The sequence below is a fragment of the Poecile atricapillus genome, chromosome 6 (assembly GCF_030490865.1).
Source record: "Poecile atricapillus isolate bPoeAtr1 chromosome 6, bPoeAtr1.hap1, whole genome shotgun sequence".
In the NCBI taxonomy this organism is placed as follows: Eukaryota; Metazoa; Chordata; class Aves; order Passeriformes; family Paridae; genus Poecile; species Poecile atricapillus.
The window spans coordinates 7,069,640-7,093,682 of record NC_081254.1 but is presented as its reverse complement, the minus strand read 5'-3'; the positions used below and the strand labels follow the sequence as shown (position 1 = coordinate 7,093,682).

General features: G+C 41.4%; 1 protein-coding gene across 2 annotated transcripts in view; it reads left to right on the top strand.

Annotated features, from left to right (window-relative positions):
* Nucleotides 1–24,043, top strand: part of PCDH15 (protocadherin related 15) — a 324,226-nt gene that overhangs the window by 137,737 nt on the left and 162,446 nt on the right. For both annotated transcript variants that reach the window (XM_058841858.1, XM_058841859.1), the window contains exons 9-10: nt 18,100–18,208; nt 22,972–23,084. In XM_058841858.1, the coding sequence (XP_058697841.1) occupies nt 18,100–18,208; nt 22,972–23,084 (222 nt within the window). The remainder of the gene's footprint in view (nt 1–18,099; nt 18,209–22,971; nt 23,085–24,043) is intronic.

Here is a 24,043-nt window from a genome sequence, read left to right as displayed (position 1 = left end):
TTTGGGAGGGCACTTGACTTTATTCTATGGAGGGTTGTTATAAACTATAGGAGAAAGATTTTTGGGAAGAGGAAGCATTAGTCACTGACCCCTGGAAGTATTTTTGTTGCTGTTACCAGGTTTTTATCAAGAGACACTGAAGAGCAATTATCCCATGTAGGTCCTTGTGCTAAGTCTGTCAGTTAATACATCCTGGGGTCAGGATAAATGTGAGTGTAAGGCACATTTTACAAAACATGCACACATGAGTACAAAAATGAGGTGAGAACTTCATCACTTCTTGTTGCAATTTGGTGCCAATTGCCATTTCTTACAGCAAAGCTGCTGCTTGGAAATCTGGTGGAAGGAACAGAAACAGGGACTGCTGAAGTAATATTGATATGTGACTTTTGATTCATATATTTAAGAATTTAAAAAGGCAGAACCAATTGAATCACCAGGTATTGTCCCACTTGATTAACTCTGACATTAAGATGACATTAAAATAATGTTAAGCTTTGACATTAAGGTTTTTAACTTTGGTTGCTCATTACAGCACACACTCTGTGTCCTGCTGCCTCCAGCCAACGGCAGGTTGAAGTTGGGAGTGTGGAGATTCCTGCTTTACCCTGCCTTATCTCCTTTCCTGTCCTGTGCCTCGCACTCTTTTCCCATCCCACACATTTTGGTGTCTTGTTTGGTGTGGCCTCAAGACTCCTGCTGCAATTATCTTTGGGATGGGTCAAGGGAAAGGAGAGATGATCCATATTTAACCTCGGAGTACTGATTTCCACATCTTCTGCACACACACTTCTACACCTTGGTGTACTTTAAAAACCCTTTGTAGCTGTGTTGTGTTTGGGGCTTGGTGAAGAGCTGTTTTGACTTTAAATTCTACTTTAATTTGCTTTGGGCTTGGTGGGATTTTAAGGAAAGGGGCAGCTCCCTGTCCAGCTGAGTGTGGGACCTCCTCAGGGTGAGCACCCAAACTGTGACCCTATTCACCTGCATAGATCTGTTATAATGCCCAGTGTGGGAGCAGATTAGGCAGGAATTATAAATAACTGGTGGTTTTTATGTTTTTTTAATCTGGTTATCTGAAGGTGTAACACAAACCAGACAGTTTTTGACATGCTGCCTCTCAGTCAGAGGATCCCAGCTCTGGCTCTGCTTCTGCCCTTCTCCAGGGCACATTCCCCACTGGAAAACAAAGCAGTGTCTGCCAGGAAGAGGGGCTTGGCCAGGAGAAATCTGACCTGGGATTTAGGTACTGAGCTGCAAAACTCATTTATTTAAACTTCCTGAGCTGCAGCATGCTCAGGGACAGCTGATTTTGTTTGCTTTTTAGCTTTTCTTGTGTCAAACTGCCCCTGATCTATGAAATGAGATCTGGGTTCTGTTGATGAACCCTGAACTCTTCGCTGTTTATCTCTTTGCAGCACTTTTGATAGACCTAAGTGGAGGAAGTTATACCTTGAATATCAAATATTTACTTGGCTTTTAAGCAATAACTCCTTTGGAAGATATGGATGATACCTGGATTTGGCTAGAAAACATTAAAATTATGTTTATCCTTTACATTTTTATGTATTATATTTATTCTTTACTGAGCGACTCCATAGCTACCATTACCCTACTCCCTAGGCTAAAGGACTATTTTTAGTTTTACAACATCTTTTTTTTATTTTATTTTTAATTGGCTTTTTAATTTTTCAATGAAGATGAGATGGAATATTAATGAATGAGGAACAAAGTTGAAGTATGAATTATTCAGAGGCAGTAGCTGGAAAGAGAAGTCCTGCTTTACTGGGCAAGATGTCCACTCAGCTGACCCCTAAAATAAAACATTTAATGTCACTGGTAAAAGCAATATTTTTGTCCAGAATAGTTGGAATCTATCCATGAATTTACTGAGGTAAAAAGTTGGGAATTAATTGCTTGCTATTAGCTGAATTTCAATTTCCAAGAAAACCTGTGTTGATTGTTGATTAGGTTTTATTATTATATTATGTTATGTTATGTTATATTATGTTATATTATGTTATATTATGTTATATTATGTTATATTCTATTATATTCTATTCTATTCTATTCTATTCTATTATATTATATTATATTATATTATATTATATTATATTATATTATATTATATTATATTATATTATATTATATTATATTATATTATATTATATTATATTATATTATATTATATTATATTATATTATATTATATTTTTTATATGTTTCTGTGTCTGACCAGCTCTGGCAATTAATTTTTTTCCCCTCTTGTATCAGGAAGACTTGAATAAATTAGCATTTATTATCAGGATGTGCAAGTCATCACGTGGAGTTAGAAAGAAGTACAACCTCATGAATATCTCATAACATGGGCAAGATAATTTCTCCTCCTTTTTTCCCCTTTCAGTCCATTCCTGTCACACTTATGCTGTGAAGATTTCCTTCACTTCTATACTCATATTTTCCATTATCATGCAAAAGAGAAAAGCCTGTTAAGTAGCAAAATATAGATTAGAGTTATTTAATTAATTGCTGGATTAGATTTGCAACTATGGGATTTATTATGGGGCTCCATAGGGTAATTGTGAGCCCACATGGGCACTGAGACACTCCATGACACCAAGGATTTTGTACTAAGTACAGATTGGACCTCACTCTTCTGCAAGTTCCTTGTTCTTGCACCTCTGATGGATCTTCCTGCATGGGAAGGGTTTAGGTTTGTGCTGCTTATCCCCATTGTGTCAGCAGGGACCTCACAGGGTCTGTGAGCTCAGGTGCCCTCATGGAGCTGGGCCTGAGCAGAGCACAGAGAGATGAAAGGCTAAAAAATAATAAATAAAACATTCTCAAACTACAGTGAGGTTGTGAGGAGTGAAAAAAAGACACTGGAGAGCAGGAGGTGCCCCTGGAAGTCTTTATTAGTGAGAAAGACCTCTTCAGTTCCATCAGTTTGTATTCAGGGGGAGAAATCGGCATTTTTCTGAGGAGGTGGTGTAATCCCGCTGAGTGATCTGGCGTTGGGAGCACAGGACACTTCCAGAATATCAAGAGTTTATCAGCTCTGGACTAATCAATTTTATGCTGATTATTGGTAATTAATTAGCACTGCAGAGAATGTGCTGGTTTTAGACTGATGATCTCAAAGGTCTTCTCCAACCTAGTTAATTCTGTGATTAATTCTGGTTTTGGGTACCTCTGGGTTTGAAGATGACAAGCACCTGACAGTTCCTTCCAACTGAATTATCTTGCAGTTCCTTCCTTTGGCCCCACAAATTCCAATTCCTCCCAAACCTTCTGGAATTTTCTCCCAGAGGCACATTAATATAAAACTTGCAGGAGCAGCAAAAGTGAAAATTCTGGAAACAGCATCTCCCCATCTTGGTTATACTAATCAAAGAGAAAAGTTCATCAAAATGTTCTGGATTTCCTCCAGTGGTCATTAAATTAATTAACTAACTAACTAATTACCTTATTTTGCTGTGGGAAGTACCAGTACAAAAGACATTTGATCCAGGGTTCTGCCATGCAATGAACACCAAGTAAACACCCCTGAAGTGGGAGAGATTTGCTGGTTCACCTGGAGCTCCCACACAGCTGCCAAGGAAGATTTTTGGGGCACTAAAAGACACAGCTTTCAGATTTTGTCCTGTTAGGCTGAGTTGAAGTGGATATGAGTGGTTAATTCCACTTTAATAGAAGCTTTCAGCAGATGGGGAATGCCTCTCTTACCTGTGTGAGTGGTAAAATCCCACAGAATAACTGGGTGTTTTCTTGCTGGCTTTTAAACCTGACTGCTTAAAGACAATTCACAGGGAGGGAATCACCCCTAATAGTCAAACTGCATAAACCGAAAAACTCACGTTCAGCTGCCACTTTTCCTTGTCATTTATTTTTGTGTTTGTTTGTTAGATATGGGACATTTTAAACTGCAAATGTTCACAGTTAATTTAGGGAGTTGTTGGTCTCTGGAGCAGTTCAATCTCAGTCTACCTTTATTTTCTTTGCCTTATTTGTACAAAGAGTTACCTTTTTTAATTCAAATATGATAAAAGAGCTTTGCCAGCCTTTGGCCTGTCTAGACTTACGAGCTGCATTTGTGATTCAGTGGCATCAAGCCTCAGGAAATTATTTGGGATTTAATTTGTTTCTAATTATTCCTTTCCCAGCTGAACAGGCCCTGTCCAGTTTTTGGGACTGCTACTAAATGCTCTTGTTGGGGATGGTGTTTACATTTCCTGCTGGAATTAGCCCATGATTGACTACAGTTGTGTCTGCTGGCAAAACTGAATGTTCAAAGTCTGCCTTCCAGAGAAAACAGAGTTTTCATCATTAGGAGAATTGTTTCTCTTTATACAAATCATTTTGGACAAGAAAAAAGTGATTTTATATTTTGAATAGGCAGCATCTAGCCCTGCTGTTAATTAGACTAAAATATTCGGTTCAAGATAATTAGTGCTGGGCTAAGATGAATGGGAGTTCCTGGGTACTTTAATTCCAAAAATTATTTGGTGGACAGGGCATTGGTGTCACTTCAGGAAATAACCAGAGAAATGTTTTCAAAACTGGCTGTGTCTCTACATTCTTATTCTTAAGTAAATTAGAAATGAACTTCGTGAATGAGGCTCTGAACAGTCCCTCTACCATGGAAAGATGAGCAAATTGTCCCATTTTCCAGAGATTAATTTTTCAGTAGCAATTTAGGTAAATGCTGCGACTCAGATGAGTGGAGGGGAAATGCAGATTGACCTCCCTGACACCTCTGCAGTTGTCAGGGTGCTTTTTATGGAAGAAGGCAGAGTTGTAGCCAAGTTATTTGTCATTGGAGGCAGATAGCAATTTTTCTAATTAAATTTCAGCAGAGATGCAAGATAAACAGGCGATCATAAAGTGCTTTGGAAGTGGGAAAGCAAGGCAAAAACAATGATAAAATCCTCTTGTGGTTGCAGCTGCCCTGTTTATTCCAGGCAAACTTTTCATTTACATTTCCCCCTATTTCACCCTAACTGCAGCCCTACAGAGGTCACCAGATTGATGTGAAGTTCAAGGTAAAGGATAAAGTTCACAATATTGGGCTGGTTTTTAACCTGATTTAGTGATTTTGAATGAGTAATTCAGCAACATCAAAATGGACAGCTTTGATAAGTTATTGATTATCTGCCAGTACCTGATAAGGAGCTATAAAAGGTGTTTTAAGTCTGCTGATGTGATTTTCCCTTTCCTTCCCCTTTTTAGGATTGATTGTCTGTCTACCACATGGCATCCCTTGATAGGCAGAGTCTCTTTTTAAGGAAAATATCACTGAAAAGTAGTGAAGGATTAAAAGGTTAAAATCACAAAAATGTGATGTTACAGATAATTAAATTTTATATATTTGGGAGGATACCACGATGTCTAATTAAAAGGAATTGTCACTAAAATTGTCAGGAACTTTAATATGTGAATACATAAACCTGAGAATAATCTCCCTTAGCAGCCAGGCAAGTTCTTCCCTTGGCTGATGTATTGATCAGGCACACAGTCCCTGTTAATCTAAGATTAACCTGTGACTTTAAATATAGATGTTTTTCAGGTAGAGGAGAGGTTCACTCACCTGGTTTGCCCTTCAAAACCAAACAAAACCATAATTTTAACTTCCAAAATGTAACAATTGTTTAAAGAACCAGGTGTGTCAAACAACACTGTGGTTGAGAAAATTATAGCAAGACTGCAGAATAAGGGAATAAGGCACTTTTTATAGGGAATTTTAACCCAGTTGTGGTTCAGAAGTTTAGTTGCTGTCTGTGGGGGAAACCAAAAATAAATATATATATAAAGTAGTTCTAATCCTTAAAGGTCAAGGTTTTAAGGGAAATGGGATCAAGCTTGCCTGAAAAGTGAGAAGATTTTGGTCAAAAAAATGAAACAGGAAAAGAAAAATGTCCCTGAAGATATTCTTTGAAGTTGTTTTTCCATTGAGAGAAGCATATTTGAGTATTGCTGGGGCTGGCTTACGGTGTGGCCTGTGGGACACAGCAGGAGCAGCAGCTCTGGGAGCTCTCCAGAGATTCAGGCTGGGCTGGAAATTTTGCTCAACTCTCAAATTTGATTCATTATCAAAAATTACTGATTTTATAATTTATTGTTTTGTTTTGTTTTGAAATCTGGGAATGTTTCACCAATCAATGACTGTTACTTTTCATCATGGTTAGGAACTTACAGGTGAGAAAATGGTCAGTTCTTCTGGCTTTTCCAGGAGCTGAGAAAGAAAAAGTTCCTGCATTTGCTTGGAAGAAGTAACAGTGGTTCTGAAATTAGAAGAAATTTCCTATCAGGAAGGAAGAGGAGCTGCTTTGATTCAAACTTTGTTCACAGCCACAGCAGTCCAAGGATCCCCAGAGGTTTGGTGTGGGCAGCAGGGCAGGTTCAGGAGCACAAATCACCTTTTTGTGCGGCAAAACTGAGGCTAAAAATCCAATTAACGAATTAATGAAGTGCCAAAACACCCAAGTGTTGATTGAGGAGCCCCTGTAACATCCAATTCTGTTTTCTGTTCCATAGATTTGTGATTGTTATAGCACCAAGTGGAGCTGTTGTCACAAAGGAAACATATGTAGCAGTTTATTTGATCCTTAAATGTCATTTCGGAGCATTTGAAGGCTTTAAATGTTGACATTTAAACAAAATACTCCTGCTGTGATGCTTTATTAGCCAACTTCACTCCAGAAAAATTCTCATCTGTGTCACATCTCTGGGCCGTGCAGAGAGAATTATTTCAGTGCCTGGGTGTCCTATTAAACTGTAACTGATCATTAAGGGTCAGGAGGAATTATTTATCTTTTCAGCTTATTGTCACAATACAGAGAGTGCAAATTAATTCCTCAATTAATCAAATGTGATCTGCAAACCCTTAATTGATGAATATGTGCGAGTGCACGTTAAAATGAAATCACCCTTGGGAATGAAATTAAAAGAAAACTCCTATTCCTGGGACAGTCATGTTTGCCTCTGCTCCATGCTATTGATAATGGTTATGTGGAAAACATTCCTTGAGTCCTATAGGTATCTCTTGTGGAGAACAAGGTAATTCCTGAAAGGAGAAAGTGGGATAAATCTCCATTTGGCTCTGGATCAATACCCTGGGCAGTGCAGCAGTGCTGGGGAAGCAGGGGTGTGCTCGGTAAATAATTCCTGCTTTTTTGTCCTGGGATTGGAAAAGAAAAACATTTAATAAAACACAAAATTTCCCTATTTCACCCTAAAAAGATGTGAGGATGAGCTTAGCGATGAAAGGCGTGAGCGTTGCAGGTGAGGAGTGTACATGCACACGTTACATCTGCACAAATTTACTGAAAATACATCCAAAATTTAGCTGGGAAAACCGAGTTTTTTCTATAACCTTCAATCTAAAAGTGCCTCTTCTAATATTACCATTAAATCAATGTAATAAAATGGATTTAATAATGGTGAGGCAGAATTTGTAGCTGGCTCTGACCACAAAATCTCTCCCTAGAATTCTTTTCCTGATAGGGTGGCAAACTTTACTGAGGAGAGGACTGTGCAGCTGGAATTAAGTAGTGAGGTAGTTCCAGATGAGATTCCCACTCCAGGACTGGAGAAATGCTCATTCAGGAGCCAAAAGAGGGGAAAATCAGTACAGAAAATGAAAAAGTTCTTCAAGCTGAGAGTGGGACCTGCAGTGGGGTTTGCTTACTCCAGTTGTCCCCTTCCTGGCTCAGCCTTCTGAAATTGCTGCCGCAGTGAGACTCTGGACCTGGCTTGTTCCTTCGAATGAGGAAATGCCAAATGCTCTGCAGGAAGATGAAATGCAGGAATAAGAGAAAGAACCACCAACATTATCATAATAAAATGTCTGTGTAGAGAGAATCAGCCAAGAGACCAAGGGCCTGGGTGAAACACTGACTTGTTCATCCTGATAGTTCTCTCTTTTTTTTTTTTTTTTTTAATTTTATTTCAAATTAATTACTTTATTGGGTTTTTGACTACTTCCATACAACTGAAATTAAGAAAGATTCCTGGTGCTGGTTATATTTTCCCATCAAATATTTCTCCTCTTTTATCATTTGCTTGTAACTTCTTGTGCCTTTTGTGGTGTATTATTGTGTGGCTAATTTTTCTAAAGGCAAAGAGAAGCCATCAGCCTGTTGTCCTTAGGAAGAGAAATATATATAGATATAGATATATCATAGAGAGAATTATCCCTTTTGTGAGAAATAGTACTTATAAGGAAAGAAAATTTTGTTAATATTACAAGGATTTCTTTAATTGCAAAGAAGTTACTCTTAGAAATGAAAATAAAAATAATCTGGAAGTTGTTATGGTGGTGCTACATGGTTGCTAAATATTTTCTGATTTTTGGGGAGATGTAGTGCATGTCTTAGGCTTCACAGTTTGCTCCTCTGCACAAAATTTGGAATAATAAGAAACCCACCATCAAGAATTTGAGGGATAATCAAGGAAATAGACTTCATAGTTGTATGGGAAAAAAGGCAAATGTCAAAAAAGAAATGTTTATTTTCTTTAATGCCAGTCATCATCTTGGAAGGAAGCGAAGCTCTGGCCTGAATTCTGGTTTTGCTGAGGCAGGAGGCCCACTGCATAATGCATTTCATTTAGTCCCCTGCACAGACACTGCTGGGGACACTTCTTATCAAGCATGTCAGATACAGAAAAAGCAATTTAGTAAGCACTGTGATCAGATCCTGATGAAATTCAATTCTTTTTTGGCCCTGCTGTTCCTAGGAGACATCATTGATAAAAATAGTCTCTGTTCTCCTCTGTGCTCAGGTTCATTATGCTTTTCTTGCTGCTCTTTCAATATATTTTGGGGTTTTTTTCTTCCCCTCAAAGGTGGCTTGTTTTTACAAATGAATGGAAGGAATTGTGTTCTCTGACAGCTTACTCTGTTAACAACCTGAGCTGCCAGGATATTTGAATTTTACAGTTTTCATTTCAAGAAATTGCATAAACATGGGGCATGACAGAAACCCAGGAATGCAGCAGCCATGGGTTGTACTGAGCAGCTAAATCATGAGCTAAAAGCAGTTTGATAATTTACTGCTGAGCTTAAAAGGAAGGTGAATTGAATAATTAATCCTCTGTCTTAATTTTTCCCATTGGTCACCAAAACACATTTTTACCCCGAGAAAAGACAAGACAGGTCAGGTCACAGGTGCCAACAGCATAAATTACCCACCGTGGCTTTTTAGCTGTGCCTTCTGGAAATGAAGGGGATCTCCTGAAAAATAAATAAAGAGTAAAGTTAGTTTAGTTTTAAATTTGCAGATCAGTTCTGGGGACCCAGCACAGGAAGGACCTGGAGCTGCTGGAGAGAGTCCAGAGGAGGCACCAGGATGATCAGAGGGATGGAGCAGCTCTGCTGGGAGGAAAGGCTGGCACAGCTGGGATTGTTCAGCCTGGAGAGGAGAAGCTCTGGGGTGACCCAGTTGTGGCCTTTCAAGACTTCTAATAATGAAGTGCTACAAGAAGGATGGAGAGAGACTTTTCCAAGGCATGGAGTACCAGGATAAGGGGAAACGTCGTCAAACTGCCGGAGAACAGATTTAGATTGGATATTAGGAGAACATTCCTAGGAGAACATTCTGACCTGTGAGGGTGGGGAGGCCCTGGCACAGCTTTGACCAGAGAAGCTGTGGCTTCCCCATCATTTCCCTGGAGGGGTTAAAAAAAGTGTGGGTGTGGCACTCGAGGACACACATTAGTGATGACGAATTGATGGTTGGACTGGATGGTGTAAAGCTCTTTTTCAATCTTACTGATTCTGTAATTCTAAGAGGTATAAATTGGGTGAATTAGCTGTAAATCTCTGGGGTTTAGCAACATAGATTTGGTTTCCTCAAGTTGGGAAGTGCTTCCTGGCCCAGAATTGTTGCTATAAAAACCTCTTTTTAGCTCCCATGACAACTTGATCTAACAATTTCCTGAAGAGAATTTATTCTCTTTCAGCTTCAGAATGTGTTTTAAATCCATGCTTGCGATTTGCTTCCAAAGTTTCCAAAGCCTTCAGCTGAGGTCTTGGCCCACTATTCCTGTGTTGTGGCAATGCGAAGGGTCAGAGGATCCCATTCCCCCTGGATCCCTGTACATCTCTGTGTCACATCAGCCTTCAAAGAGCAGCACAGGAATTCTGCTGGCTCCTGATGTGAGGCTCTGCCTCCCCCGCGTCTGATCAAAGGCAGGAATGTAGCTGCCAGTGGGAAAGCAAGAAAAGAGGGAGAACAGTGAGATCCTACAAATGGGACATTTGATGTGACATGGCTTGACTAATGACGAGATTTTGGTGTTATCTCCTACATTTGTAGCGATATTCCTGCTTTTTGGATTGACTTCCGTTGTGGTTGGATAACTGCACTGAAACATTCCCCATGTTTTGCTGACATGCAAGTGCTCTGTGATGGATTTCTGCTCATTAGTGTTTTGTCACAGCCCTTGTTGGGCTGGCAGAGCAGCTGAGACAGCAGCAAGGAATGATGTTGGAATGGTTTTGCAGCTCTCCCTGCTGTTTTTAGTGCCGAGTGTTGGTGAAGTCACAGGCAGTTCTACACAGCATGGAGAGAACTCAGCTCATTTCCCACTTACAGTTCGTATTCCAACCTCAGGAAAGCACAAGGAGAGCCCATAATGATTCATCAATTCATCAAGAACTTGGTTGGTTTAATAGTGTAGGGCTCCCTGGGAAGGGATTCTGGATGGCACCAGGGGCAATGTGTGTTGCTTTAGTGATATTTTCCATCTGGAGAAAAGCTCCTCAGCCTTGTTTTCCAGAAGGATGAGAGTTCAGCAGCAAATTCCTCAGCTGAGCTGTGAGAATGATGCAGGTGGAAGGTCTTGAGACTTTATCTGAAGTCCACTGGCCAGAATTACAGCTGCCTGTAAAAAATAATAGTTTTAAGGGTATCAAATATTGGTGTGAAATGTCCAGTGGGAACTGATTGTGCTAATACAGAATCCCAGGATGGCTGAGGCTGAAGGGAGCTCAGTGGGCAGCTGGTGCCACCTCCCTGCTCCAGCAGGGCCATCCCAGAGCACAGGGCACAGCATTGTGTGCACACAGCTCTGCCACAGCCCCAGGCAGGAGAGCCCACAGCCTCTCTGGCCAATCTGTTCAGGGCTGGGCACTGCCCAGGGAAGAAGTTCTGCCTCCTGGCCAGGGGGAATTGCTGCCATCAGGCCCTGCCCGTGCCTCTGGTGCCATTGCTGGGCCCCCGGAGCAGAGGCTGGGCCCTGCTGGGAGCCCTCCCTGCAGCCAGGGCCAGCCAGGCCTGAGGGCCCCTCTCAGCTGGGGCTCCTCTCCAGGCTGAGCAGCCCCAGCTCCCTCAGCCTTTCCTGGGCACCGAGATGCTCCAGGCCCTTCCTCAGCTGCGCAGCCTCCGCTGGCCCCGCTCCAGGAGCTCTGGTCTCTCTGGTTTAGTTTTCTAGCTGCCTTTATGCCTTAACAGCTCAGTCTGCAGTGGAACTCATGGGTAGAAAATGTCTTGCTGTATTTGACTCAATAATAAATTGCCTGTGTAGGTTTTTGTCCCTTACCTCAGTGGATTTCTTGAGCTCACCTTGGTGAATCCAAGGAAAACGTCAGGAACACTTGCTTTCCATGCAATTTTATTCTTTGCAGAATTTTCCAGTGTTTACTTGTGCTGGTGTGGTGGCCCTGGCCCCTGAGTCCCAGTGATGTCTCTGCTGGGTGCTCAAAGTGGTTGTGAATCATCACAGCAGCGTCACCAGAGTGAAACCTGGAGCTTGTTCATGGTCTGGTGTCTTCAATCATACAAAAAGCACCTCTCAGGAATATATTATCTGCTCAGAAAAGAACCTCCCTAGTTGAGGAATTTTGGCTTCAGTTGGCTTTCAGTTTCCTAGAACACAATGATTTTTATGGTAACAAGCAAAAAAATGCCAAAATACACCCCCAAACTCCCCAAAATACACCATAAACACCCTCACCAATGGAAAAAGCAGCTCTAAGCAGAAAATGATGTTATTCCAACTCCCAAAATGTGCCATTTCCTTTCTTTTCTTCTTCATCTTCTCAAAAAGAGGAAGTTTTCTTTAAGTATCAATGGTTGGCAAATTCAGCTTTGCATTTCAGGTGGATGGAGAAGATAGAAAAACTGATTTTTTAAATCCTTCTTATCAGCTGTGGAACAATTATTGTTGTACCCTGACTTTAATTTAAAAATTTGAAAGGAATTCCACACTGTCCACATCTTTCTATTGGAAGCCTGGAATTCCTGGACATCCTAAAATAATTTAAATAAAATATATTAAAAATATTAGAAAAGATATTATTTTTATTTTAAAAGTCATGTTTATTTTGGGGTGTCATGGGGTAGCTTCACCTTTAAGACAGAGTAAAAAGAGGGGCAGTTGAAGCTACAGGTGGCCGATGGGAGTTTTTCCTCCTGACCAATTATCGGTCATTTCCAAGAATTGACAGCAGATCTGACCATTAAAAAGTGAATTCAACTTGTAAACACCCCCTTAAGAAGTACACTCAGAGCTCTCTCGTTCTCTTTGGTTTCTGGCTTTTGAGAGGTAGCAAGGGTCTGTCTTGGCCTTCCCCCCTCCCTCCAAGCCGCGGGGGTGGGAGGAAAGAAGCAAAGCTGTCTAGCAGAGCTTGGTTTTCAGTTTCTGCTGCTGGACTGAAACCTGACACCATGAACTCTTGCAGCTTTTTCTAAGGCTTTAATCTTTTTATTACCTGATAGACGTACAGATTACTCTTTTTTTCTCAGAAAGACAAAGAAAGAGAGACAATCAGCATGCAAAAGACATCATAGAACTACTAAAAACAGTGAGGAAAAGAGTTAAGTTTAAATAAGAAAGAGAGAGAAAGAAGATGCTTGCTGCTGAAATGTCTTTCTGTTACAGCTATGGAGATGGACATTAGTAGTTTAAAGACTCCTTTAATTCATGGCTAGAGTATGGGAGGAGTAAAGTATTCAAAGTGTGAACTTTAAAGAAAAAGAGAGTGGTTGTGATACTGTGAGTTGCTGGAACTTACGAGTGAAGTGAGGATTTTGAAGCCTTAAAGGAGCCAAGGAGATGGCTGTTTTCCAGGAAGGCTCACAGAAGCAAATGAAGAAGATTTCTACCTTTGAATAACTTATCCTTAAAAATAACATCCCTGGACTCAATTTGACCCATGCACACCTCAGAATAGTGTGGGATGGGAGGAGTGGACTCTAGAAACTCCATAGATTGGCAGAAAGAGACTTCTGTTTCTCTACAGGGACTGATGAAAAGACTCTAGAAATTGAGACTGGTTTTGACCACCAAGATTCTAAAATTTTTTGTCTCTATGTTGTTATGTGTACAAAGAAATAATCGAGTAGTGAGAAGTAAAAGGGTTTTCTGAAAGTTTATTTTGGTATTCTAATAGTTTGTTAATAAACTGTCTTTATTCCTTTTAAGTTTTAAGCCTGTTTTACTCTTATTTTAATCCATATCTCACAGCAAAAAAAATAGTAATTTTTGTTTCTAGGTTTTTTTTTTGTTTGTTTTTTGTTCTTGAAAGCTTCAAATGCATATTCTGCATCTCAGTTGTAAATTCCCTCATAATAATTCCATGGGATCATGGGATTGTGAAATCAATACGTAGTCTGATGCCTAAAAATCCTGTTTGGATTTTTGAATGCAACTGCACTCCTGAATTATTAAGCACCATTTAAATACATTCATTAAAAATATCAGCTGTTTCTTTTATTTGCAATCCTCAGTAGGAACCTAAAACCCCCTGGCACAAATGGGACTCTTAATTTGCCTTGTTCCATCCATAATATCTCTGAAGGCCATGGATTTTTGCAGGACCTGCTGGACACCCCACATGGAGAAGGTGTTGCTGTGCTTCCATGGTGAACACAAAAGAGTGGTGGGGGGAATGAGGTTTTTGCTGCTACCGTATTCTCTCTGAGCTTTTTTTAAGTATTTTTCTGCCTTGATCATCCCGTGGCCCTGCAGACTACCTGGCAGGCTCCCCATCACGGCTCTGTTTGAAGGAGGATTTTTTAAAATTTATAAATATTTGTGCTAGGAGTTGCAGGGTGAAGTTTGGGTTCTGCTTTTTGGCCTGCCCTGTTCTGCTATATTGAACACCTGGAAGTCAATTAATCACCACACCAATAACTGTGGGAGCTTTTCCCTAATGAGGAAAAAAAATGAGTGCATATTCCACCCTCAGACAAGCAAGATCTTGTTTGTTTTTTAATCACCTGTCTCTGCCAGAGCTTAGGCAGCCTTTCATGTCCCCCTTGGCTGGGATTTGAAGGCCGGCTGTTTATTCTGAGTGATCTCCCTGCCCTGCTGTGGCTCTGTGCTGACTTTCCCAGCACTTTTTCCAGCCTTGCCCTGCCAAAGCCTCCCATGCTCTTGCTTTGCCTCCAGTTGACACCCATAGGCACCTCAGACACTTCATTCCTTCATTAATCTGTTTTCTTGTCCTTATAATAAGCTTCCATCTCCTCATGAAAGTCCTGAGAAGGAGCCTGGCATGGGATTTTTATTCCTCTTGCAAGGATGTTGGATGCCTATGGAAGATGCCTAGTTTGACTCCTCATTTTAAAAATAATTTTTTCTGATTAAAAGCATATGCACACTTTCTTAAACTTCCTATGTGTGATTTGATTAATTTATTAATGTACTATTGCCCACTATTAATGTAATGGCTGCTTCATTGTTTTATGTTTTCGTAGTTCTAATTTCTAAATTTGAATGAAAAAGATTCTGCATTGTCTGTGGATTATTAAAGCAATATGAAAGTACCTTGAGTTTTCCTTCAAGGCACATCAGCCAATTTAACTCAAAACAGCTTCAAATTATTAATTTTTGGGCTGTTCAGCCTGGACAAGAGAAACTTGTGGGGAGACCCTATAGTCCCATACAGGGTCTGAAGGAGCTGCAGGGAAATTGGAGAGGGACCCTGCAACAGGTTCTGGAGTGACAGAACAAGAGGGAATGTGTTCAAACTGACAGAGGGGAAATTTAGATTGGATATTGGGAAGAAATCATTCCCTGTGAGGGTGGGCAGGGGCTGGGATGGAATTCCCAGTGTCTTCAGAATGGAATTCCATGGTTTTGTGGAACAGAATAGGTTTTAAGGTTCTTCCAACCCAAATCATTCCATGATTTGATTATGATTCTATCCCTAAAAGTTTCAGCAGATGGTGCATGATATCTCCTAGCCCATTTTAGGCGTGTAGAGTACCTGGAGAAAAAAAAATTAATGGATTTCACTTTTCATTCTCAGCTTCCTTGTATTTAATTTCCCTATTGCACTTGTTTCTATTCAGCTGAGTGCTTTGTTTCCCAGGGGTTGGTGCAATGCTGGAAGTGTGGGATAAAATATCTTCTGTCCAGTCAGAACCTGTTTCATCTTAAATGCAGGGTTCTAAGTGCTGCTCTCCAGCTTTTCCTTGAACTGGAAAATAAGGCATTGTCCTTGCTATCCAAATTATTTGTTGAACAATTCTGATCTTACTTTTGATTTAGCATAGACTCAGCCTGGCCTGCAATATTGGAATCATAGAATCCCAGAATTCTGGACTGGTTTGGATTGGAAAGGACCTTAAAGCCCATCCAGTGCCACCCCCTTCCCATCCAGGGACACCTTCCACTATCCCAGGTGGCTCCAAGCCCCAAAGTCCAACCTGGCCTTGGACACTGCCAGGGATCCAGGGGCAACCACAGCTTCTCTGGGCGTTAATGGTGAATTTAAACCCAGACTAACAGATGGGGTTGGTTTTGTTGTGGGTGTGTTTCTAACTCAAATGTGGGGTTTTCTGAGAGGGCTCCAAGTGATCTGTGAATCTTGAAATAGAATTTTAGCCTTGGTCGGTTTTCTGCACACACAATATTCTCTCTTCCCATGCAACTTCTATGCCATCCTAAAGCCTTTTAAAAATTCAAGCAGATGTCAAATATATCTTCTTCTCTCTTTCTTTCTGCCTATTTTGAGCTCGTCTCCCTCATTATGCTTTTAAGAGTTTAATTTTTCAAAGAGTCCCAAATGGAATTGGGTGCTGACAAAGGACCTGGCCAGTGGAAGAGGGACAGGGACAGGGACAAAAGCCATAAGCAGGAGTGGAGTGAGAAGCTTCCCAGTCCCAATTTGGGAGGACAAGAGCAACCATCCTCACTTTTTAATGTGCCTATCCCTGACATATCTGTACCTTAAATTACTTTGGTGTGGAAAAGGCTGGAAGAGCCTCTGGACTTGAGGAACCTGTTGGAAATGACTGGGGGGGTGACACCTTGGGGTATGGTAGCAGGTGACTATGGGGCTGCCCATCCACACCGACACAAGGGGTCAATAAACTGCCTTTCCTCCATTCTTTGCTTCTTCTGGCTCATCCCTTTTCCCTCTAAGTTTCCCCTCAGCATCACCGAAGCTCTCATCTCCCTTCCAGCTCTCAGCAGGATGATTCCTGACAGCTCTGCCAAAACTTGGCCAAGCGTGGACTTGTCTCATTTCTATTCCCACGCTAAATTTCAAGTCCCCTCTTGCAGAACACAGAGCTTTCCAAAGGAAAGGCTGCCAGGACGAGTTGTATGTGGGGAAAAAAAGGGTGTCTGGTTTTTCACAGAGCTCATTAAGAGTTTTTGTCATGCAGGGAAACGTTCCAAGGGGAGGGAAAAGCCTGGTGTGCACACATCCATGGGTGGTACATCTGTGGTTGGTTGAGCAGCCAAGGTCACTGAAACAGTGGGAGTTGGGAATGGCAGCTCTGCAGCTGACACTGGAGGCTGGATTGACAGAGATGAAAGCTGGCACCAGTTTGGGGTGGCCTGACTGTGACCTTGCAGGACCTGAAGGAGCTACAAGAAAAATGGAGACTCTTTAAAAAAGGGATGGAGTGCCAGGACAAGGGGGAATGGCTTCCCAGTGCCAGAGGGCAGGGATGGATGGGATATTGGGAAGGAATTGTTCCCTGGGAGGGTGGGCAGGCCCTGACACAGGGTTCCCAGTGCAGCTGTGGCTGTCCCTGGATCCCTGGAAGTGTCCAAGGCCAGACTGGACAGGGCTTGGAGCAGCTGGGATAGTGGAAGATGTTTCTGTTCATGGTAGGGAGTGAAAATTTGGACCTTTAAGGTTCCTTCCAACCCAAACTATTCCATGATTTTACAATTCTATCACCATGATAAACATTTGAGTCCACTTCCAAATAATGGTGAATTGTTCCCACACCCATCCACACTCTTCCAATGTAGCTATCCCTGAAATGTCTGTACTTTTAGTTTCTTTTGCAGTGTGTATTTGTGGATCACAGGCATTCCAGCTCCTGATTATGCTCCAGTTCAATTTGCTGTTTTCCTATTTTCAGGCATTTGCTGTGTTTCACAGTAATGACTGAAATCCTTGATTCAAGGGACTATTTACAGAAACACAGTCAAGTATTTGTGAACTTCCTTTATCAAGTGTTTACTATCAGCTTCTAAGCTGATAAGGGGGCTGGAGCACTTTCCCTGTGGAGCCAGTCTGGGATACTTGGGGCTGGAGAAGAGAAGGTTGTGTAGAGACCTTCCAGGGTCTGAAGGGATACAGGGAAGCTAGAAAGGGACTTTTCATCAAGAACTGGAGTGACAGGACACAGGGAATGGCTTCAGACTGCCAGAGGAGAAATTTAGGTGATATATAAGGAAGGAATTGTTTCTTGGAAGGGTGGGGAGACCCTGGCACAGGGTGCCCAGAGAAGCTGTGGCTGTCCCTGGATCCCTGGAAGCCTCCAAGGCCAGGTTGGACTTTGGGGCTTGGAGCAGCCTGGGATAGTGGGAGGTGTCCCTGCCCATGGCCAGGGTGGGACTGGATGGGCTTTAAGGTCCCTTGCCATTCATACCATTCTGGGATTTTGTGATTCCTTTCCTATGGGATCTATCCTAAAGCTGTATCTCACACAAAGGAGGTTCCTATAGAAATGTTTATGTTGTTTGTTTAATTTGGATTTAAAGGGACCATGAGTTGTAAATATTCTTCTTATTCTGAAGGTTTTTTCTCCTCCAATACCCTTCCAAGTGAGATGTTGTTGTGCTAAACCTCCAGATCTCCCTGCTGGCTTTCTAATTGCTCTGTTTCCAATGTGATTTCTCATTTCAGACCCGTGTGAATCCCATCAGTGTCACTCCACCCATCCAAGCCATAGATCAGGACCGAAACATCCAGCCTCCTTCTGAACGACCTGGCATCCTCTATTCCATCCTAGTTGGTTGGTGTCTGCTACTTTTCCTATCCCTCCCAAGCAGTCCCTCTGTTATGACCAGCCAGGAAAAGATTACCTGGGAGAGTGGACCCCTGATAAAAAATCCTCGTGTGGTCAGTGGGATGTTTGGAATTGTTCTGCCTGCTGGTGTTTAATTGCCAAGTGGAAGTTCATTTCACGTGGTTATTTATTAGTGTTTATTCAGATTGCATCCTGAATTGTTGTCTGGTTTAGTGAATGGAACAACACAGTGAAGGAAAGGAGAGCTCTGCTAGGATGTGTTTTCCATTGACAGACACAAAAAAAAGAGGCTAAAAAAAGGCAATTAGAGCAGATTTCATCCCAAAAATCATGTGGCACAGGGCAGCTCCAAGGATCTTACTGCATCCAATGTTGCTGCCTGTGAGCTCTCCTTTTTTTAATTTAAAGTTTCTTTTGTTGTTTATGCTGCTTTGTCTTCTTTTTTCCTGCTGCTTCCCTGTGTTTGGCATTTGTTTCTGGGCTTGTAGGATGTGACCATGGAAGGGCCTGAGGTTGGTTGGCAGTTGCAGGGCTCTGCCTGCCCAGCTGTTCCCAAAATGCACACAAGGACCTTTCTGTGGGATTTGGAAATGCAGGAAGTTGTGGAATCACATCTGTTCCCTGTCTTCCCTCTGTTGAACTCCATGGTTTTCTCAGCCAAGGGGAGGTGGAAGTGAGGATTTTGAGGACCACATTGTGAAGCTCTGCAAATGGACTTATTTATGAATGTCATAAATTGATTTTATTCCTAAGTTCTGCAGGGACAGCTCCACCCCAGGGCCATGTTTAGGCCAACTTCTAAAGGTTTTTTGCATAATTTACAGAGTTCTTCAGGAGTGAAATTATTAAAGTTTGTGTGTCACTAAGCTGGGATGTTGGGAATATTGGAATGGCTGTTCTGACCTCCAGGAAATAATTCAGAAAGGTGTGGTGCAGCAATTTGGGTTACTTTGGGGACCTTATTTTTCCTTCCTTTTTATTCGTCTTTTTCCTTCTTTCCTTTTTCATCTTTCTTTTGTTCTTTTTCCTCCTTTACATTTTTTTTCACTTCCTCCTCTATTCCTTCATTTTTTTTTCTTTTTGCTTTTTTTTTTCATTTTTCCATCTCTTTTTCATCTCCTTTCCTTCATTCTTCCATTCTTTACTTTATTTTCTTCTTTTCTTTTACTTTTCTTATTCTCCTTCTTTTTCCTTTCTTTTAGTTTTTTCTTTTTTTTCTTCTTTTCCCCTTCCTCCCTAACCTTTTTGCTCTTTTTTCTTTCTTTTTTGTTTTCTTTTTCCTTCTTTTTTCATTCTTTTACCCATCTTTTCTTCTGTTCCTTCTTTTTTTCCTTTCTTATTTTTTCCTAATTTTTTCTTCATTTATTTTTTTCTAGTTTCTATTTTCCTTCTTTTTTACTTTACTTGCCACTAATCTTTGCCTTTTTACTTCTTTTTCTTTTTTCTTTCTCCTTCTCAGTTCCTTCTATTTTCTTTTTTTGTCTTCTTTTTTCATTTTTTTTTTCTCCTTCATATTTTCCTTCTTTTTCTTTTTTCCTTCTTTTCCCCTTATATTTTCCTTTTTCTTTTCTTCCTTTTTTCTTATTTTTTCCTTCTTTCGCCTTCCTTTATATTTTCCTTTTTCCCTCTTTTTTCTTTCTCTTTTCCTTCTTTTTTCTTTCTTTTTGCTTCTTTCTTAATTTTTCCATCTTTTTTCCTCATTTCTTTTTGCTTGTTTCCTTTTTTCTAGTTTCTATTTTCTTTCTTTTAAAATTTACTTGCTTGCTTCTTTTTACCTTCCTTTTTCCTCCTTTTTTTCCCCTCCCTTCACTCACTTTTTTTTCCTCTTTTCTGGTTTTCTCTTTTTATTTTCCTTATTTTCCCTCCCCTGTGCCCTTCCAAAGGATTTCTTTTTGGATTTTAAGTCTGCCTCCATCTCTCCCAGGATTTGCTATTTCTGTTTTAGCCTCAGAAGATATTAAGTAGTTCCCCAGGAAATGGGCCTTGCAGATATTTCTTGTTATGTGGATTTTCTTCCCCCTTTTCTTTAGATCTAAACCTCCTTCTTCTTGATTTCTTCAGGAATGTCCTTCTTTAAAAACTGGGAGCTTTGAACTGTGCCCGTGGAATTAGGGAATAAGTCACTTATGAGAATGATTTTATTTAATTTGTCTCAGTTTTATTGGGTTCTTCTTTTCCCTTCTTTCTTTGCCCACCCGAACAAAGCAAATACTCTGAGCACTGTGGATATTTGACATATTTATTAACATTTGGAAATGGGATATTTAGAATTTTTTTTTTTTTTTAATTTTTTTGTAATACACTAATTTTTCCAGTCCTTGTCTTATGGAAATGTTTATTTCTTTGGGACTTTGCAATACACCTACTTTCCTTGAACTTATCCAGGTGTGAAGCAAGACCCTTCCCTTTATTTTTATTAGCAATGTTGTTGATTCTACCAATAATTTTTATTATTTTGATTTTAAAAAATTATTATTTTTAATCGTAAAATGTATAATTTTTAATAGTAAATTACTAGTAAAATATTCTTTTTAGGAGTAATTTGAAGACCTTATTTTCTCTGGGACCACTCCTTGAGAAAAACCAAATTTTCCTTCCAATTACTAGGTTTTGCCTCTGTGTGATTTCTGCTGCCAGTTTTGGACACTTTTGGTTGATATTTTTAAGAAAGAGTCAGAAATGCACACTAGCTTTTGGGAAGGGAAGATTCCAGTCCTGTGTCCATTTCAAATCCCAGGTTCCACAAAACCCCTCCTCTGGCTCTGGGAAAAGCGAATTGAGGAGTCCTTTCCTTCTCCCCCTTGCTGGCCCCCCACATTTTGATTCTTCAGCCTCTCCAAACACATGGAATTTGTGGAGCCAGGAGAACTGGAGCTCATCCCTGGATTTCAGAGCAGGCAGAGGTGGACTGAGGGCTGCTCTGTACTGTCAAAATGGAAATTATTTTGTATATCCAGAAGCAGATATCCCTGTTCCTGGAAAACCTGGCTCCCACACTTTAGGAATCCAGGAATCTGAGCTCTTCCTGAGGTTGGCAGGATCTGAGCAGGCATCCCCAGTCAGGATTTGGGCATCCACCTGTGTTGTTCGTTAATTTTTGCTTTTCTGTCACCCACCTCGTTGCCTTTTCCTCCTTTACCTGCTGAGGTTGGGTTGGTTGTTAGTGGAGTTTTTCAAGTTGGATTTTTTCCTTTTTTTTCCCTGGATTCTTTCCTGACATCCTTACACAATATTAGCCTCATCTTCGCTTTTCTAGATCCCTTTGTGACTCTTACCCTCTTCCCTATGTATTTGTTCTCCTTTAGGGCACCTCTTGTTTTCTCCTTTTTCAGAGTTTTTGTATTTTGTCCCTAATTTTGTGACACTTCTTAGCTTCAGCAACAGCCGTGGTAATGTGCAGCCTCTAAAACCAGCAATCTGTTACTTGCCAAAAGTTTGATGCTCCTGCCAGGGGCCTTGTGCTCTTCAAAAATTAGATTAATTAATTAGAACTTGAAATTAAAAGGCAAGGCAAGGGGATACAGGACTTGGAGCTTGAAGTTCTGAATTTGTGGTGGTGGTATAAGAGAAAAAATAATCCATGGTGATTCTTTTGGTGCATTTTGGGTCTATGATAGAGGTGTAGATTCAGAGAGCCACAGAAAAACATACTTATATAATATATATAAATATATATATAATTTATTTATCTAGTGAACAGTTGTCATTTGAGGTTTACAAATTAAAATATTGCAGTAATTTATCTCCTGGCTTTCTGAAAGTACTTTCTAGCCATTGCACTTGCAAGGGGAACAAAAACCAGCAGCATTTATCAGGAAAGTGATCTTCCCTTGTGTTGAATCTGTGCCTCAGTCCTGGCTGGATTCGGGGTTTGGCAGGGCTGGGTTTGTGCAGTTCCCACGGCAGCTTTAGGGGCTCCAGGGGCTTGGGGATGTTCTGAGGCTCTTCTCCCTTGAGCCATGAGCTCATCCTGTCCTCAGCTGCTGACAGGACTGCTCCCATACCTAAACCCTCAAGATTTTAGACTTAGAATTTTGGCTTCTTGGGATGCTCTCGCAGTATTGCTGAGCTGGGAATGCTGGAGTTCACTCTGTGTGGAACACTTGGGCTTTCTGAGCCCTTTTGCATAATTTCTCTAAGAATTCCAGGGCTCAGAATTGCTGTGGCTGGAATTTTTCCCTCCTCCTGTGCCAGGCTGTGGTGCTGGAACCTTTTGGCTTAGGCATTAGCACATTTTTGCACTGCAGCTGCCAGGCACAGCCCTTTCTCAGTCTCCATGGGCTCCTAAATCCATTTGGGCTCTGAGGCTTCAGTTTTTACTAGCCTAGAGAATATCCTGGAAATCCACAGCCATGAAAACACCGTTTCCAGCTGACAATAAATCTGGCACTTCCTCCCTGAGGAGAAACTTTTCTTAGAAGGATTTCTAAAATAACCTATTGTTATCATATAGTTATTGTTTTATTACTTATATATATTATTTATATGTTATTAATAATATTCCTGTTGTTATCAAGTACTTAGTGAGTCCCAGTTGAGAGGAATCTTCGTGGGTTTGGAGATAAGGAAAAAATAATACTAAACACATAAGTTCATAATATCCTTAATCTCCATGTCCACATAAGGCAATATTTTATCCTTCCAATAACAGAATGAGGCTTTGTTGCTTTGATGATCAATGAGTAAAATAAACACATTGCTGAACTAAACCCTTCAGAGTTGTTAAAATCTCAATGTCTGTTTTGCAGGTACTCCTGAGGATTATCCCCAGTATTTCCATATGAATCTCACAACGGCTGAACTGACGCTCCTTAAGCCAGTAAACAGGGATTTACACCAGAAGTTTGACTTGGTTATTAAGGTAATTTGGGCTGAGTTTTTTCAGTTCTTTTATATTCTTTGGAAAACAAAAAGGTCTGGAGAAAATGTGGGGTGGGCCTGCTTGTCTCTTCTGCAGTTTTCTCTTCCTTTTTAGCCTGTCAGGCATCATTTAGCACCATCAGGGTGAAGAAGGGTGTGAAGCGTTTGTGGAAAGGGAATGAACCTTGGCACAGTTCTAACACTTCATGTTACATTGTGTGAACAAACTCAGCATCACTTGTCCCCTCACTTTTTATGAGCCCCGTTGTCCTGAGAATGCAGCTGGTTTCTATCTCACATGTTCAGTTCACAACCCATTCTAGCAGATCATAGGGATACAGATAATTGTGTGAGTGGTGAATGTTCACAGAATCCCAGCACGGGTCAGGCAGGGGTAGCAGTGAATAATTCATATTTGAGTAACAAATATTCACAGGATCCCAGGATGGCTGAGGCTGAAGGGAGCTCAGTGGGCAGCTGGTGCCACCTCCCAGCTCCAGCAGGGCCATCCCAGAGCACAGGGCACAGCATTGTGTGCACACAGCTCTGCCACAGCCCCAGGCAGGAGAGCCCACAGCCTCTCTGGCCAATCTGTTCAGGGCTGGGCACTGCCCAGGGAAAAAGTTCTGCCTCCTGGCCAGGGGGAATTGCTGCCATCAGGCCCTGCCCGTGCCTCTGGTGCCATTGCTGGGCCCCCGGAGCAGAGGCTGGGCCCTGCTGGGAGCCCTCCCTGCAGCCAGGGCCAGCCAGGCCTGAGGGCCCCTCTCAGCTGGGGCTCCTCTCCAGGCTGAGCAGCCCCAGCTCCCTCAGCCTTTCCTGGGCACCGAGATGCTCCAGGCCCTTCCTCAGCTGCGCAGCCTCCGCTGGCCCCGCTCCAGGAGCTCCCTGGCCCTGCTGTGCTGAGGAGCCAGAGCTGGACACAGCACTCCAGAGCTGCCTCCAGGGCTGCCCACAGGGGCA